General features: G+C 51.4%; 2 protein-coding genes across 6 annotated transcripts in view; both read left to right on the top strand.

The window, feature by feature from the left end:
- The window catches only part of SEZ6 (seizure related 6 homolog), a gene marked incomplete at its 3' end in the record, with an annotated part of 48,765 nt that extends 47,560 nt beyond the window's left edge, over positions 1–1,205 (top strand). Inside the window, exons 15-16 of the mRNA XM_081314393.1 lie at positions 25–434; positions 947–1,205. Of these exons, the coding sequence (XP_081170519.1) occupies positions 25–434; positions 947–1,205 (669 nt within the window). The remainder of the gene's footprint in view (positions 1–24; positions 435–946) is intronic.
- Positions 442–18,283, top strand: part of PHF12 (PHD finger protein 12) — a 58,757-nt gene continuing 40,915 nt past the window's right edge. For all 5 annotated transcript variants that reach the window (XM_081337821.1, XM_081337823.1, XM_081337822.1 and 2 more), the window contains exons 1-2: positions 442–1,368; positions 1,472–1,872. In XM_081337821.1, the coding sequence (XP_081193947.1) occupies positions 1,303–1,368; positions 1,472–1,872 (467 nt within the window). In that variant the 5' untranslated portion in view covers positions 442–1,302. The remainder of the gene's footprint in view (positions 1,369–1,471; positions 1,873–18,283) is intronic.

Genomic DNA, 18,283 nt, shown 5'->3' on the forward strand with positions numbered 1-18,283 from the left:
GAGCGTCTGTCTCCCCCCCCCCAGCCTCGCCCCTCTCCACGGCGATCTGCAAGCCCCCTCCTCGTAAGGCTCCTGCGCGCCCCGCCCTCTTCATTGCGGCCAAAGATAAGCTCTCAGTCCGCCCTTCTCGGGCTATATAATGGGAGAAGCCTTGGACGACACTGCGAGGTTGTCGTAGCACCGCTCCGCTGCTGCAAAGGAGAGCCCTTTGCAGAGCCCCGAAAAGAGCCGGCGTATTCGGCGTGCGAACAAAAGAACTGCTCCCCTTGGCGCTTCGCGCTCCTGCTCGCCGGTAGTGCGCAGACTCGCATCCCGGCCCTTTCTGCGCATGTGCGCGAATCCTGCCTCCGGTTACTCCGACCTCCTGCTTGCCTGGAACGCAGGTCCTGCGCATGCGCCGCAAAGCACCGGCCGCCAGGAAAACTGGGGGACAAGTAAAATCAGACCGCACCGTTTATTAAAACGTCACTTTAAGTCATGACTATATACGGGGGGGGGTTTGAACATTTTGAAATTAAACGTTTTTTTCCCCTGCAATTAAAGGTCAGTCCGCGCCGGCGCAGACCGAGACCTTAGATAGAGAGAGAACGGCGCTTGCGCAAAACAACGGGAAAGAACGGGGAGGGCAAAAAAAAAAAAAAAGATCCGCACTTGCGCAGAAAGAGCCTGGGAAAACATACCCCAAAACAAAAAACAAAAAAAAAATGGCCACGCGTGCGCAGAAAAGGCCTCCTGGCAGCCGAGCGGCGCCTGCGTGTAAAGCGCAGGAGCCGAACGGGAGGGCGACGAAAGGAGGGCTTGGCGCAGGCGCAGAGTGGAGGACCTCGAGCGCAGCCTTCCTTCTCCCCCCCCCCCGCCCCGAGCGAACCCGAAGCGTCGTGGTTTCTTTTCTTTTCTTTTCTTTTCTTTTCTTTTTTTTTCCGGCTGCCCCGCGCCTGCGCGGCAGAGGGCCGCCGCCGCGCGCATGCTCCCGGGGCGGCGGGGAGGTGGCGGTGCGCCTGCGCGACGAGCGCTGTGGCAGCGGCGGCGGCGGCGGGGCCCTGCGTGTGAGGCGGCGGCGCGCGACCTTCCCCTCAGCGGCGGCGGCGGCGAGGCAGGCAGCGCGGGCCCCGCCCCCTGTCATGGCAGCCGTCCCCTCAGCCCAGCCGCGGCCTGTCCGGGCGGCGGCGGCGGCGGCGGGGGGCTCCCCCAGGCCCGTCGGGTAGGCCGAGCCGGAGGCGGCGAGTCCCCCGCGGCCCCGCGACGCGCCTCCCCCGCCGGGCCGGCCTGAGCGGCGCGCTGCGGCCCTGCCCGCGCCCTTGGATGTGGGAGAGGATGGAGGCCAAGACGGTGGTCTACGACCTGGACACCACGGGCGGGCTCATGGAGGTGAGGGGGGGTCCCGGGGGGGCGGGGGAGGAGGAGGAGGGGGGGGTCCCGTCCGGCGCCCGCCTGACCGATGCTTCCCCCTCCCTCCCTCCCTCCCCCGCAGCAAATCCAGGCGCTGCTGGCCCCTCCGCGGAGCGACGGCGGCGGCGGCGGCGGCAGCGAGAAGCGGAGCCGGCGGCCCGAGCGAGGCGGCGGCGGCGACGGGCACCCCGCGCACCACTTCCAGCAGCAGCAGCAGCAGCAGCACCCGGCGCCGCCGCCCCACCAGCCCGGCGGGCTCCCGCACGGCGCCCCCCCGGCGCCGCCCCCCCCGGCGGGAGGCCCCCCCGGCGCGCCCCACCAGCACCACCACCCCCCGCACCACCACCACCCGGCCTCGGCCGCCGCCTCCGCCCAGCGACGCAGCGGGCGCGCCACCAACCACGACAGCTGCGACAGCTGCAAGGAGGGCGGCGACCTGCTCTGCTGCGACCACTGCCCGGCCGCCTTCCACCTCCAGTGCTGGTGAGTGAGAGGGCCCCGGCCGGCCTCCCTCCCTCCTTTCCTTCCTTCCTTTCCTTCCTTTCCTTCCTTCCTTCCTTCCTTCCTTCCTTTCTCTCTCCCTCCCTCCCTCCCCACTTTCCTTCCTTCCTTCCTTCCTTCCTTCCTTCCTTCCTTCCTTCCTTTCTCTCTCCCTCTCTCCCTCCCCACTTTCCTTCCTTCCTTCCTTCTTTCCTTCCTTCCTTCCTTCCTCCCTCCCTCCCTCCCTTCCCTCCCTCCCCACTTTCCTTCCTTCCTTTCTCTCTCCCTACCTCCATCCCTCCCTCCCCACTTTCTTTTCTTCCCTTCCTTCCTTCCCTCCTTTTTCCCTTCCTCTGTCTTTCTCTTCCAACTATCCCCCTCTTTCCATCTTCTCTCCCTCCTTCTCCATTCCACCACCTTCCTTCTGCCTTCCCTCCTTTTCCTTCTTTCCTCCCATCCGTCTTTCCCTCTTTCCTTGCTTTTTCCTTCCTGCCCTCTCTCACTTCTATTCACCTTCCTTCCTTCCTTCCTTCCTTCCTTCCTTCCTTCCTTCCTTCCTTCCTCCCACCCTCCATCCCTGCCTGCCCGCCTGTTATCCCAGCCGCTTCCCCGTTATCCCAGCCGCTTCCCGTCCCCGCCGGGCAGGGCGCCGACAACATGGCAACCCGCCTGGGATTGCTGCCTTTTCCTCCAGCGCCATTTTGCCCATCGGGCCCCTCCTGGTGTGTTCCCCCCACCCACCCGCCCCAGCCAGGCAACAGGGCTGAGCCCCCTTCCCCCATCAGCCTCCGAGGCCTAGCCAAGCTCATCCGGGCAGGGAGGGTAGGAGGCTGGGCTGGGGCTCTCCTGGCCTGGAGGAGGAGGAGGAGGATGAGAAAGAGGAGGAGGGCGCTGGCTACTCTCGAGTAGACCCAGGCAGAGCTGGGGCTGCTTCCTCCCTCACCCGCTCTTTTGTTTATAGCCCGGAGGTGTTTCGGCTCCTCCTCCTCTTTCAGCCGCGAAATGGGCTGCAGGTTTCCCAGTCCATTGTTTGCGCTGTGCCTCGGCCTGGGGATCGGGGAGCCTGGTTGGAAAGAAGGCCCCTTTGCCCACTGGGCAGGCAGGCAGGCAGGCTGGCTGGGTGGGTGGTGTAGGCCTCTGGAGCTGGCCTCAGCGCAGGGGAGAGGCGGTGGTGGCAGCAGCCATAAAAGGAAGGCCAAAAAAAAAAAGGGAAGGCGGTAGGACGGGCCGAGGTGTCCTCGCCTGCCGCCTCCGGATCTCGGGAGGGTCAGCGGGGAAGGCAGCCTGCGGTGTCTTTTCTGGACTCCTGTTCCACCTGCCTGGGAATGCGGGCCACACTCTGCACTAGCTTGGCAGTCGGGACGTGGCCGAAAGTTTTTGAGCTGGTCAGCAGGAAAGAGGCGGTGACACCCCCCCCCCCCGTTCCCCAGCAATGTGTCTGGTGTAGGACACAACCCCGCCCTGGTACGGAAGGAGGCTGGAGTAAGCAGAGGAGGAGGAGGAAAACAGTAGCCTGAATTCGGTGGCCTTAGGACAGTTAACACTGAAGGCCCCTGACCTCTGCTGGACGCCGGCCCTGCCACCTCCCAGCCATTGTCTGGGTTGAGAGTTACGCCCCAGTGCATCTACGAGTTCTCCCCCCCCCCCCCCCCGCTCGCAGGCTCTGGGCCTCGGGGGTGGGCTGGGGGGCTCCTGGCAGCTCCTGGAGGAATGCCTAAGATCCTCCGTGGCAAACCGGAGGAGGCGGCTGTTCTCATTGGCGGAACCCAGACTTGCCTCCCCTTGGCTTCTGCAGGGCCCGCTGCCGCTGCTGCTTGCGTCTCAGCCAACCATTTTGCCTCCCGGCGGCGGGTGAGGAGCTTGGAGGTGGCGGGGGGGGGGGAAGGGAAGGGTTCCTGCCTCCATCTCTGTTTTCTAACATGGTCACTCCTCCGTGCCTCTTTTTAAGATGGCCCTGAGCTGTGTTCGGCGGAAGGCAAAGGGCTGCTTAATTGAAGGTGGCATTACATTTCTCTTTCCAGGCATTTGTTTTCGTTTAAATTATATAAACCGGCAGCGCAGAGCGAGGCTTGCTTGCTTGCTTGCTTGCTGCATTTTGTTTAACTTGGGCCCGGCTTTCAGCGTTGCTGGGTTGGCTGTATTGTTTACACAGTTGCGAATAAAATATTGCTTTGCATTTCTGACTTGGACTAGGCTGCTCCTCACACCCGCGGTTGCTGTGGGCGGTTGGGAGCTGAGGGGTAAGCTGGACGTTAAAAGAGTCTAGCTTATATTGGGGAAGGGGAGGCAGTCTGGGAAAAGAAAATGGCAGAAAGTAGCCATTGTGAGGGGCTCACACGATGCTGCCTTGTTTCTCTGTTTGGGGAGCGCTTGGATTTTAAAGGTTGGGCTTTGGGCCCCCGGCATCAGGACTGTTCTGCCTCCCAGCTCTTAAAAAATTAAGCTTTATTACTCGGGAAAAAAGAGGGAAGCTGTTCAGTGTGAGAAAGCTGGAAAACGGGGAGGGGGCAGAACTTTGGGGAAACTGTCCTGAAAAATAAGGCCATTTTTCATCGTAGAAGCCGTCTTTCCTCTCTCTCTGATAGGCCGTGTCATTGCTGAACTGTACCTACTCAAAACTTGCCTGTCAAACAAAGAAAGGCCTGTCTCTCTTAGACGTGTCCTCGCTGGCGCTGACCTGGCCGCTTCCCTTGTGATTTCATGCAACTGGGATGCAGCCTGTGGATAGTCTGCGGAGGATTAATTTGTATTAAAAGGATTACACTTAGGCGCAAGGCCCATTTAGAGCCCTGCCTTTTGCTCAGAGGAGAATCCTGCGTGTACAGGACATCTGTAGCTTCCTTCTAAAGATATCAGAAGATAGCGATCGAGGGTTGCCGTAACATTGTTTAGAAAATGCATAGGAAGCTCTTAAAAAAAAGAGTTTGCAAAATCTCGGTCGACAGCCTGGTCAAATAGATTAGTTCAATGGAGTATCCCATTTGCTTTAGTGTTTCTTGAGAATTTGCCCATGCTTATGTGTCCGGTGTCTTTCTTTCCTCTGGGGATATGGTGTATTTAATGGAGATTAGTGAGAAAGTTTTTTGTGTGTTTTAAAAACTTCTGTGCAGTGCAGGCTCGTCCTTTCGGCTGTAGCCGACATGCTGACATTAGCACAATTGATTCTTTGAACAGCTTTTGTGAATAAAAAATAAAAATAGCTAGGAGATCCTTGACTGTTTTATTCTCTTTCACCGTTCCCCCAATCCTGGTCCCTTCGTATATGATGTTCTACGCTTACCGGAATGCCCAGCCTTCACAAGCACTGGCCACATTGGCTGGGAATTTGGAAAGTGGCCCTCTTTAACGCATTTGAAAACATCAGACGGGGGGGGGGGGGGAACTTAACAATACTGCTGTAATGATCTCCATTCCTTCCCCTTTTTAATATGCATATAAATATACCTTAGGTCTGGCTGGCTGTTCCCAAAGTAAATTTATCACGTTATGGGTGAGCTTGGCTTTACAAATGACAGATACTTTTCCAAGCTGTTAGATTTAGAAGTTGCCAACTCCAGGACGACTCTGGGCGAGCTTAGATGGAAAATAGATAAACAATTAAAGAAAGAAAGAAAGAAATGAATCTAAACATCCCATCAGATTACATCCCAGGGCTGCACAAACACCCTAACCCCAAGGCCTGGGAGAGCAGCCAGGTTTATAAAGACTTCCGGAACATCATCAGGATGGTTGCTAAAGGGATCTCTGTGATTAAAGGAATTTCACCAAGGGAAAAAGGGGAGCTTTGTTTTGGCAGGTAATTAGGAAATAAGCGGATAGCGGCAGAGAGAGTTGAACGGAATTTGTTTCCCTGTTGTAAAAGAGTTCTCCAAAATAGTGAACCATCTTGTCCATCTGGGTTAACTCCCACTGATAACCCCTCAAGTCCCCAAATCTTTGAAATCAGCACGATATTTCTCTGGAAAAGACAAGAGCCCCTCTATCAGGAACCTGTTGGTTTAATGCAGGGGGCTTCAAACCTGGCCCTTTTATGACTTGTGGACTTCAACTCCCAGAATTCCTCAGCCAGGCGCGCCGGCTGAGGAATTCTGGGAGTTGAAGTCCACAAGTCATAAAAGCGCCAGCAAGTTGGAAGACCCCTGGTTTAATGTCTGTGGAGATTCTCAGTCATCCAGATCATGCTTTCTTTTTTTTCTTTTCCAAAAGGCAATTGGACTTTTGTTTTTGTTTTTTTTCCCTTGAAGACGTTTTGCTTCTCGTCGAAGAAGCTTCTTCGGTTCTGAAGAACCGAAGAAGCTTCTTGGAGGAGAAGTGAAAACGTCTTCAAGGAAAAAACAAAACAAGTCCATTTGCCTTTTGGGGAAGAAAAAAAGCACCTTTGGGACTGGAATGTTGATTTCTTAAGGCCCTTTAAAAGTGCTTTCTTGCTACTTCCTCACTTCATATTATTTTTGTGAATTTTCTTCCTGGAGGCCACTTCCTAGCTGCTCACTCTGTACCTTTAAGGAACTGACTTTGTTTCCTGTATGGGTTTTTTTTTTTTTTTTTGGCCAGGCTGCTCTCAATATAGGTCAGCCACTTGGAGGAGACCTGCTGTGAGAGGGCTTGAAAGGAAATTCTAGAGACCGGCCTGCCTTGCTTGGGAATCCCAGTTTTTTTTTCTTCCTGTTCCCCCTTACAGACCCGGGTGTTTGCTATTTGTCTCCTGAGCGGGTACAGATAACTCTTCCATCTGGATGCATTTGTTAGTCTTGACTCCCATTGGCTGTAGTCTCCCAAGTCCTGATATTTATCCCGCATTTGAAAAAAAAAACGGTCTTAAAAAGATTCCCGTAAAGAAGAATATTTGTAGGCCAAGGTTGAACTGCCCGCTCCTTTTGGTGCCTTCTGAGATTGACGGCTTTATTGCAGGCGGTTCATTACCCAACTAGTTAACAACATCAGTGCTAAAAGGGGGGGGGGTTTGCAGAAAAGAGGATAATGGGGGGAAGGATGACGAGGACGCTAGGAGGGTTTGCAGAGTGGAGGATAATGAGGGGGGGAGGGGGAAGAGGAGGAGAACTGTGGGGTCCCTGTTGCTCTCTGAGCTTGGTGCTTTAGGGTACGTCATCAGTAATGACTCGTGACTTCTTGTCTAGACTACTGTAATGCTCTCTACATGGGGCTGCCCTTGAAGTCCACTCGGAGGCTCCAACTGGTGCAGAATGCAGCCGCACAAGTTGTGCTGGGGGTTTCCCGATACTCCCATGTTACACCTCTGCTCCGTGAGCTGCATTGGCTGCCAGTTGCCCTCCGGGTGAGATTCAAGCTGCTGGTTATGACCTACAAAGCCCTACATGGCATGGGTGCGGATTACCTACGGCAGCACCTGCTGCCGGCGTCAACCTCCCTCCGTCCAGTGCGCTCCCACAGAGAGGGCCTCCTCAGGGTGCCTCCGATCAAAGAATGTCAACTGGCGACCCCCAGGGGGAGGTCGTTCTCTGTGGGCGCGCCAGACCTGTGGAACCGCTTGCCGGTTGAGCTCCGGACGGCCCCCGACCTTCGCTCCTTCCGGCGTGATCTAAAAACGTATCTATTTGAGCAGTCTGACCTGGTCTGATGGGTTAGGGTTGGGGTTTTAAATACATCTTAATTATTGTTTTAACCTTGGGCATTTATTTAATCGCTTTTAACTTTTGTATCTTGTTTTTGTATTTATTGCCCTGTACACCGCCCTGAGTCCTTCGGGAGAAGGGCGGTATAAAAATATAATAAATAAAAATAAATAAATAATGCTGTAACAGTACAGTAATCAGTAACACTGCTAGCACTGACGGTGTTCCCTAGTTGGGTAATGAAACGTCCGCAAGAAAACAGCCAAGCTCAGAGAAGAACAAGGACTGGTTAGTCCTCCCCTCTAATTCCACAACCCCCTCCCCTCCCAGCACTGACCATGCTACCTAGTTTGGTAACGAAACGCCCGCAAGGAAGCCACCAAGCTCAAAGAAGCAGCAAGGATCCAGCCATCACCACGTAAAAAGTTTCCACAGAAGCCGGGTGTTTTGTAAAGGCTTACAATTCGGCTCTCTGTTAAGACACGTCGACCAAGGACGAACATCCATTTGGTCAGCCTGGTCCCTTCCGTCTCCTAAACGGGGTCCTTTCCAGCGTTAGCCGGAGGTGCTACCGAGCGCTGACCTTGCCATTCGCCACCTGCCAGGTAGTCTCCCCCCCCCACTGTTTATGGAGGCCTTACCTCCTTTTACAATCGATCGTTCAGATAAGGTTACTGCGGCACAAAGGTGAATTAAGTTGATAGCACATTGGTTTGACTCATTCTCTCTGATGGCTGGGCATCAGAGTGTCCTTCCAGAGCACGTGTGAAGAATAAATATTTTAAATGTGCAATCATAAGTCAGTCCCACCAGGTATGTATGTGCTGTGGAAAGTAGATTAAATCTGGGGGGCGTCTGTGCCCCTCTTTGATTTAGCTGCCCCTGAGTGGTTGGCTGCATGCGTGTGAAGAGAGGATTTCTAGAATGGAGATGAGCTTACGGACAGCTCCTAAAACTTCCAGTTCTTAAGATCCTTGCTCTAGATCAGGGGTCTTCAAACTTGGCCCTTTTATGACTTGTGGACTTCAACTCCCAGAATTCCTCAGCCAGCTTTGCTGGCTGAGGAATTCTGGGAGTTGAAGTCCACAAGTCATAAAAGGGCCAAGTTTGAAGACCTCTGCTCTAGATGGACGTACAAGGATTTCCAAGCGCCGAGACCATCCAGAGTAGGAGCTGGGTAATTACCGGAGTACAAGTCGACTTACGGCCACAGTCGAGGTCCAGAATTCCATCGCTAAGCAAGACAGTTGTTAAGTGAGTCTGTCCCCATTTTACGGCCTTTCTGGCCGCAGCTGTTAAGAGGATCACTGCAGCCGTTAAGTTAGGAACACGGTTGTTCAGTGAATCTGACTTCCCCATTTACTTTGCATGTCGGAGGGTCGGGAAAGGTGATCACATGAACCCCGGGACGCTGCGACCATCATAAATACGAGTCAGTCGCCAAGCAGCTGAAATTTTGATCACATGACCACAGGGATGCTGCAGCGGTTGGTCGTAAGGGCAAAAACCGCTCATGCATCACTTTTCCCAATGCCACTGTAAGTTCGAATGTCACTAAACAAGTACTGTGTTCTTACAAGAAGTTGCTCTCATGGAGCTAAGTCTGAAACTCTAGATCAGAGTCAGAATAGAGCTGGAAGGGACCTTGGAGGTCTTCTAGTCCAGCCCCCCACTCAAGCAGGAGAACCTATACCATCTCAGACAGGTGACTGTCTAGCCCAGGGGTGTCAAACTCAATTTCATTGAGGGCCGCATCAGCATTGCGGTTGCCCTCAGGGGGCCGGGTGGGCGTGGCCTACTGGGTGGGCGTGGCTAGAGTGTGTATGGCCTACTGGGTGGGCGTGGCCAGCTCTACATCATTCGCATCAAGGGTGCCTATGGGGGCCTGGGCAGGAGTGGGACAGGTATGAGGGTCTCTGGCAGAAGGAGGGTCTCTGGGCCAAGGCAGTGGGGGCCGTTCCCTCACTGTTTCCAGGATGGCTTTGCGGGCCACATGAAACCGCTTCATGGGCCGGATCTGGCCCCCGGGCCTTGTGTTTGACATGTCTGGTCTAGCCTCTTCTTAAAAATCTCCAGGGATGGAGCACCCACGATTTCTGGTGGCAAGCTGTTCCGCTGGTTAATTGTCCTCACTGTTGGGAAGTTTCTCCTTAATTCCAGGTTGCTTCTCTCCTTGATGAGTTCCCATCCGTTGCCCATCCATCCATCCATCCATCCATCCATGGAATAATAGAATAACAGAGCTGGAAGGGACCTTGGAGGTCTTCTAGTCCAGCCCCCAGCTCAAGCAGGAGAACCTATGCCATCTCAGACAAGTGAATGTCCAGCCTCTTCTTAAAAACCTCCAGGGATGGAGCTCCCATGATTTCTGGAGGCAGGCTGTTCCACTGGTTAATTCTCAACTGGACAGTAGGGTAGGGTGGAGGAGGAGGAGGAGGAGGAGGAGGAGGAGGAAAACAGAATCCAAAGCTGGAAGGGAGCTTGGAGGTCTTCTAGTCCAGCCCCCCTGCTCAATATTTCTGGAGAAGAATTTAGGACGCTGATCTCAACTGGAAATCAAAAGTTCTGTCAGTTCAGCTCACGTGGTCCAGGAAAGGAACCGGAAAGCCAGTGGATTACCAGATGAATCCCGTCAGATCGTTTCTACGCTTCCTTCCACAAGGGCCCAATTGGGGGATTAAAATCATGGCAGGGGACTGAAAACTCATCCACAGGCAGTCCTCGGCTTACGACCACAAGGGACCCTACATTTACGATCGCAAGTCGTGCCGGTTGTCGAGCAGGCCCACGCGTGACCGCATCTGAATTTTTTTTTCCCCCGTGCACAGGCGATGGTTATGCAAGCCCCTTGTCTGCTTTGAGACCTTTTTCTTCTTTTTTTTTTGCCAGAAACCAGAAGTAAACACCAGAACAGCAAGAACATCACAAAACTGTGGTCATGTGACCGCAGGATGCTGTAAACCTTGGCCAGTTGCCAAGCGCCAGAAGACGTGGGTCCCGCAACCACAGGGGCGGGGGAGGCCCAGCAATCAGAACTTAGAATCTGGGGTCCTAAGGGGTCTGTCGCAACTTGAGAGAGTTGCTAAGCAACTGGTCATAAGTCGAGGACAGACCACAGTCAGTGGTGTGATTCAAATGTGTGGCCAACCGGTTCAGTGCGTGGAGCTTCTTCAGTAATTATTACCAAAATGATCCTAACGTTCTACTGGGTGCTTCTCTCCTCCTCCCCCCCCCCCCCATTTGAGAATTATTTTTAAAATTTTAATTTTACCTGTATCCTCTTTTCTGGGGAGACAGAAAACAGAGTTGACTTTGCATCTTCAGGTTGACCCATTATTTCAGCAAGGGAAATTGGCTGGGGGGAAGAGGCAGAAGATGGCTTCCTTGCAGCCACAAATCACCGCCCTGCAATGAACTCCCATTTAACACACACACACCCTCATTTTTTCCTTCGTAATTCGTTCCCGGGGGCAGCACAATGCAATGATAAATGTTTTCAGAGGTATTCCACCATATACCTTTGGCCGAGCACGCCATGGGTACATGTAACTGAACGCGTTGGGTGAGCCCTTCCTTGATTGAAAAAAAGAAAAGAAAAAAAAGCTTCTGGGACAGGAAATGAGAAATATTTTTGGGCGCAGCAGAGAAATACGTTTGCTAATTTTGTTTGAAGTTGTGAGTCAGGTACATGTGAAAGCTGCCCTGACGAGATTCTGTAATCTTTTCTCAAAATTCCCCAAAGCAACTCTGGTTTTGCAACTATTGGGAGTTAACTGAAGCTTTGGCTTTCAATATAGTCCTCGACTTCACAACCGCAGCTGGGACCAAAATTTCTGTTGCTAAGAGAGGCAGATGATAAGTGAGATTTGCGACCTTTCCTGCCGCCGTTGTTAAGCGAAGCACTGCAGTTTGTTAAGTCAGTAACGCGGTTGTTAAGTGAATCTGGCTTCCCCATTCAATTGGCTTGTCAGAAGGTGGCGAAAGGGGATCCCGTGAATGTGAGTCAGTTGCTAAGTGTCTGACATTTTGATCAGGTGACCCTGGGGATGCTGCGACGGTGGTGTGAAAATTGGTCATAAGTCACTTTGTTCAGTGCCATTGTTAACTTTGAACGGTCTAAATGAAATGTTGTGAGTTGAGGTCTCCCTGTAGTGCAATATCTGTAACATACCAAGATTCTGTAGTTTCAAATAGTCCAGAAATGGAATAGAGGAGAATAGAAGAGAATAAGAATAAGAATAGAATGCAGAATAGAATAGAATAGAATAGAATAGAATAGAAACAGTAGAATAGAATAGGATTAAAACAATAGAAATAATAATAATAATAATAATAATAATAATAATAATAATAATAATAATAATAATAATAATAATAAGAAGAAGAAGAAGAAGAAGAAGAAGAAGAAGAAGAAGAAGAAGTTGGAAGGGACCTTGGAGGTCATCTAGTCCAACCCCCTGTTAAGGCAGGAAACCCTATACCATTTCAGACAAATGGCTGTCCAGTCTCTTAAAGTAGGATAGGATAGGATAGAATAGGATTAAAACACAATTAATAGAAATAGGATAGAACAGAATGGAATAGGATTAAAACACAATAGAAATAGGATAGGATAGAATGGAATGGAATAGAATAGAATAGAGCTGGAAGGGACCTTGGAGGTCCTCTAGTCCAGCCCCCTGCTCAAGCAGGAGAACCTCTACCATCTCAGTCTAGTCTCTTCTTAAAAACCTCCACTGATGGAGCACCCACGATTTCTGGTGGCAAGCTGTTCCGCTGGTTAATTGTCCTCACTGTTAGGAACTTTCTCCTTAATTCCAGGTTGCTTCTCTCTCTGATCAGTTTCCAGCTGACCAAGAGTTAAGAGGAGGGGTTTCCCCCCCCACCCTTCATTTTTGCCTTTGATGGAAAGAAAGCCAAACAAGGGCGACTTAACACCATTCAGATGCAGCTAAGAGGGAGGCTTGTAACTTCAGAACCCCTTCGTGGGGTTCTGTCCAAGCGGTAGTTTTCACAAAAGCGTCCGTCCCTGCTGTGCCCGGGTTGTCCTGGCAGCCACCAGCATGCGCTTTGGGTCAGTGGAGAACGAGTGGTTGCAATTAAGAATCCAGTTGCTGTAACTTGAACCGGGCTTACTCTGCACCCGTTTCCCTTTCCGTAACGGGGGGCCCTGATTCTCCTATGGCTGCTCCGGGTAGCTCTGGATTGTTTTACAGGATTCTGTGGCAGATTTAGGGACGTGGTGGCTCAGTGGGTTAGGACGCCGAGCTTGTCGATCAGAAGGTCGGCAGTTTGGCGGGTCGAATCCCGAGTGCCGCATAACAAGAGTTGAGCGCCTGTTACTCGTCCCAGCTTCTGCCAACCTAGCAGTTCGAAAGCATGTAAAAATGCAAGTAGGAAAATAGGGGACCACTCCGGTGGGAAGGTAACAGCGTTCCGTGCGCCTTTGGCGTCTAGTCATGCCGGCCACAGGACCATGGAAACGTCCTCGGACAAGCGCTGGCTCTTCGGCTTTGAAACGGAGATGAGCACCGGCCCCTAGAGTGGGAAACGACTAGCACGCATGTGCGGGGGAACCTTTACCTTTACGTGGCAGATTTGGGGAAGCTCCTCTCTTTGAAAAGTTCTCCCAAAATGAGATTAAGGCGAAGGAAGGCAGTGCCTTAACAAGGACTTGGTAGCGGCTAAGATCCTACCTAAAAAGTGTGCGGAAAAGAGCAGTCTGGAGGCTAAATTATATGACGGATGGTTAAGGGAGCTAGCTAGATCCAGTCCGTCGGAGAGAGTATTGAAGGTCTGCTAGACCAGTGATGGCGAACCTTTTAGAGACCGAGTGCCCAAACGACAACCCAAAACCCACTTATGTATCATCGGGTGCCGGGTGGGCGTGGCCCATTGGCTGGGCTTGGCCCACTGGGTGGGCATGGCTGCGGTGGTAACGACAGACTGGGTGGGACTAAAAAGTTCAATCCATCAATTCCAACTTTGTGAGATCTTTTTTTTTCCTGCGAGAAGTTGAAATTGATTGATTGAACCTTTTTTTTTTTTGCACACGGCAGCGGAGGCCCAAAGCGAAAAGGTTTTATAAAACCCAGCTGAAGGCCTAGGACTGCGGCGACGGTGCAAGTGCCCACAGAAAGGGCTCTGCATGCCACAGGTTCGCCACCACGGTTCTAGACCTTTTCACCAGCAGGACACACTAGACCTTTCCAGACAAATGGCTGTCCAGTCTCTTCTTAAAAGTCTCTAACGTTGGAGCACCCACAACGTCTGGAGGCCAGCTGTTCCACTGGTTAATTGTTCTCACTGTCAGGAAATTCCTCCTTTGTTCCAACTTGGATCTCCCTCTGACTTCCCCAGCCCGAAGGTTTTAAGGTGGGTGGGCTTAGAATCCTAAGGTTGGAAGGGACCTGGGAGATCTTCTAATCCAAGCTCCTGTTCAAGGCCAGAGACCCTACATTAGGGGCCCCCAACCCCTGGTCTGTGGACCGGTACTGGGCCACAGCATGCCAGCAACCAGGCCGCACAAACGAGCAAAGCCCCATCCGCGGGATGCAGGCATCGCACAAAACCACGCGCTCTCCGGTCCGTGGAAAAACCTCTCACCATGTAACCGGTCCCTGGTGCCCGAAAGGTTGGGGGCATCTGCCCTCCATCATTCCAGACAAACAGCTGTCCAGTCTCTTCTTGAAAACCGCCAGTGGTGGAGTGCCCACAGCATCTGGGGGGAAGCCTTTCCACGGATTCATCGCTGTCTCCGTCAGGAAGTTTCTGCTTAATGCCAGCTCGGTTCTCTCCTTGATTCGTTCCCATCCGTTGCTTCACATCCTGCCCTCAGAAGCTTTGGAGAAGAGGTGGACCCTGTCTTCTTCGAGAAGGATTGCGGGGGACGTGACGAGCCATTTTCCAATGCTTGGGGGCGCTGCCCCAGTGAGACCGGCTTAATCTCCAAAGCACCTAAGGGCAGGGTGAGAAGCAACGCGTGGAACCAACCTAGAAGTAAAGGGAAACGGCCTGACCGTGAGAACAATTAAATCAGTGGAACAGCTTCCTTCCTGGAGTTGTGGGTGCTCCATCACTGGAGGTTGTCCAAAATAGTCTGGGCAACTGTTGGGACCAGGCTAGCATGGCCTTGAGCAGGGGCTGGGACTAGAACAGCGGCCCCAAACCTTTGGGGCATCAGGGACCGGTTCCGCGGAGAAAAGTTTATCCTTGGACCGGAGGGGGCATGCTTTTGCCTTACTGCCTGCATCCCGCAGATGGGTTTTCACTTAATAACAGTAATCCTAAAGTCGGAAGGGACCTTGGAGGTCATCTAGCCGAACCCCCTGCCTCAGGCAGGAAACCCCATACCCTATACTTGATTGCACGGACCGGTTGCTGGCAGCCCTATGATTCTGTGTTCTGCTCTTTCAAAAACTCCTGTGCTTCGTCCTGGCACCTGGGAGCAAAAAGCCTGCGGCAGAAATGTTGAGATAGACACCCCAGAGTGAAATCAGGAGCGTGCAACTTCTGCCCTTCTAGATCCTGGAGAATCCTGGCCTGTTGGAAGCCACGTTGCCTACAACTGCTCTTAGAAGAAGGATGCAGAGCCCATGGAGAAGCCAGAGGTCTACATTACACACACACACACACACACACACACACAGACTTTGTCACCTATAGAGGTGCTCACTTGACGGGGAAGAGAAGGAAGGCTATGATTGTTTTATGTTTTTTTTTTTGCTTACATCTTTCCCAATTTATTTTAAACCTGGGGAGTACAAGGTCTTGAGGATAACCACCAGAAAGAGAGCGAGGGTGCACGCATGTTTAAATACAATAATAATCACATAGCTAATTACAGATCATGTTAATAGATAATAAAATATGTAAGGTTTAATTAATGTCATTTTAATCACCCGCCCAGTTGATATTTTTATATGAGCCGTTCCCCCCCCCCTTTTTTTCAGTTCAGGTTGCGGCATTTCTAATTTTTTTAAGTCTGCCCCCCCCCCCCTCGGTCCAGCTTTTCATACAGCACCTGGGAGAGCAGAGATTTGCCAGTGGTGGGTTAAATAGATGACTGCCCTTGAATTATTGCTCTTTAAAAAACAAAAACAAAATAGGGCTGGATTTTTACATAGAATAGCAGCGGTTGGGTATGGTTCAAATCTACAAATTCTGTACAGGTGACTCCTCGACTTAACCATTTCTTCACTGACCGTTTGAAGTTACAACAGCTCTGGGGACAGCGGCCACTTTTCACGACCGTCCCTGCATCCCCGTCTTGACGCGACTGAAATTCAGACGCTGGGCAACTGACTCGTGCTTATGGCGGTCGCGGCGTGCCAGGGGTTTCACGTCATCCCCTTTTGCGACCTTCTGACCAGCAAAGCCCATGGGGTAAGCCGGACCTCTTGTCTCGCCTAGCAACCGAAATTTTGGGGTCAGTTGTGGTTGAGATTTGAGGACTGGCTGTAGCTGGGTATTTTCTGGATTTGAAGCCAACGGATATAAGTAAGAAGGTGGATCGAGTTCAGCCAGACTTTTGATTGTGTGACACAAGAAGAACGGTTGCAGTGTTCCAGTATTTGGGGGGCTGTCACAAGAGAAGAGGGGGCGTGGTCAACCTGTTCTCCAAGGCACCTGAAGGCAGGACGAGGACCGATGGATGGAAGTTGACCAAGGAGAGAAGCAACCTGGAATTAAGGAGAAACTTCCTAACAGTGAGGACAATTAACCAGTGGAACAGCTGGCCACCAGAAGTTGTGGGTGCTTCATCAGTGGAAGTTTTTAAAAAGAGACTGGACAGCCACTTGTCTGAGATGGTGTAGACTCGAGTCTTCTGCTTGAGCAGGAGGTTGGACTAGCTGACCTCCAAGGTCCCCTTCCAGCTCTATTCTGAGAATAGAATAGAAAATAGAATGGAATGGAATGGAATTAGAATAGAAATAGAAATTAGAATAGAATAGAAAATGGAATGGAATGGAATAGAATAGAAAATAGAATAGAATAGAATAGAGTAGAATTTGGAATGCAATGGAATGGAATAGAATAGAATGGAATGGAATAGAATAGAAATAAGAATTAGAATAGAATAGAATAGAATACAGTAGAATAGAGTAGAGTAGAAATAAGAATTAGAAATAGAATAGAATAGAATAGAATAGAATAGAATAGAATAGGACCTTGGAGGTCTTCTAGTCCAGCTCCCCACCCAAGCAGAAGAACCTATGCCATCTCAGTCTGGTCACTGATTGACTCTTTCTTGCTATACCTAGTAGGGGAAGCTACATCTGACTGTTTATACATTTCCCCTCTGATAAAAGCTTTTGGTAGACACAACCTCCCTCGTGATAGACTAATGTTGTTCTCCACAACAGAGACAGCATAGCAACCAATCAGGTTGAGACCCTGACTTTCTAGAAATGTATTTCAGATCTGATTTTGGCACTAAAAATACCTCTCCTGCCGCGAGGTGCCAGAGGTGGAATACAACCATGTTGGTTCTCTTTCCTCCCATCAATCATGGCACCCTTATGTGTCAGAGCGTGCACAGTCCTTTTGCACGAGATAACCCAGGAGTAAACGCAATAAATGGTGGTCCACAGTGGTCTTACGCTATCTACAATATCATACACCAGGAACAATATACATGCATGTGCTAATACAGCAGGATCCAACAAACCACAGTTACAGCAGGAAACGGAAGAGAGAGGACCCATCAGCAGAGCCTTCCCTTTATACAAAGGCTCTTAAACAGACACAGACCCTGCTGGCTCTTAAAAGAATGCAGAGAACCTGCTTGCTCTTGAAGGGACACAGACCCTGCTGAGTCATTCCCATCATTACATCTTACATTCCATATGCTGGTTAGCTGTTAAATCAATATCTTGACATTATGAAAATTGGGTCTTCAGTTGGGAGTGGACAGATCTCAGTGGTTGCACTCAACTCTGGGCAGCCATTTCTAAATCGGATCCTAATAGATTTCTGGTTGATTCCATGTGGGGTCCCGTGGGTAGTTTGACGTGTGTGAGGCAGCTTGGTGTAGTGGTTAAGCTTCAGGCTGGAAACTGTGAAGTCTCAGCCCACCTTAGAGACGAAGCAGGCAGTGATAAACCTTGCCAAGAAACCTGCAGGATCTAGTCCAGGCCGTGACCTGGGGTCAACACCAATAAATTAAACAAACCAAGCCCACCTCTACAGGTAGTCCTTGACTTAAACCTTGACCACAACTGAGCTCAAAATTGATGTTGCTAAGTGGGAAATTTTATCCCATTTCCTTATCCCATTAAGTGAATCGCCGCAGTCATTAAATCGGCAACACCTTCGTTAAGCAATTCCAGCATCCCCCACGGACTTCGCTTGTCAGAAGGTCGCTGAAGGGGATCACGTGACCCTCTCGGGGACACTACGACCGTCATAAATACGAGTCAGATGCCGTGCGTCTGAATTTTGATCACGTGACCCATGGGGATGCTGCAACGGTCGTAAGGCTGAAAAACGGTCATAAGTCACTTTTTTCCCACTGCCGTTGTGACTTCAGACGGTCACTAAACGAACTGTTGTAAGCCAGGGACTGCCTATACCTCAAAACTGCTCAGGAAGCTAATTCAGAGATTTATAGTGTTTGGTGCAGGTGGTATACAGGCAGTCCTCAACTTATAACCTCAGTTGAGCCCATACTTTCTGTTGCTAATCCAGACAGTTGCGAATTAAATGAGTTGTGCCCCATTTTACAACCTTTTTGTGCCGCAGTTGCTAAGGGAATTGTGTGGCTGTTAAGCGAATCCAGCTCTCCTCCCCCTCCCCCCCCCCCCGGTTTACCTGGGTTG

This window comes from Vipera berus (assembly GCF_964194415.1).
Source record: "Vipera berus genome assembly, chromosome: 1".
Classification (NCBI taxonomy): domain Eukaryota; kingdom Metazoa; phylum Chordata; class Lepidosauria; order Squamata; family Viperidae; genus Vipera; species Vipera berus.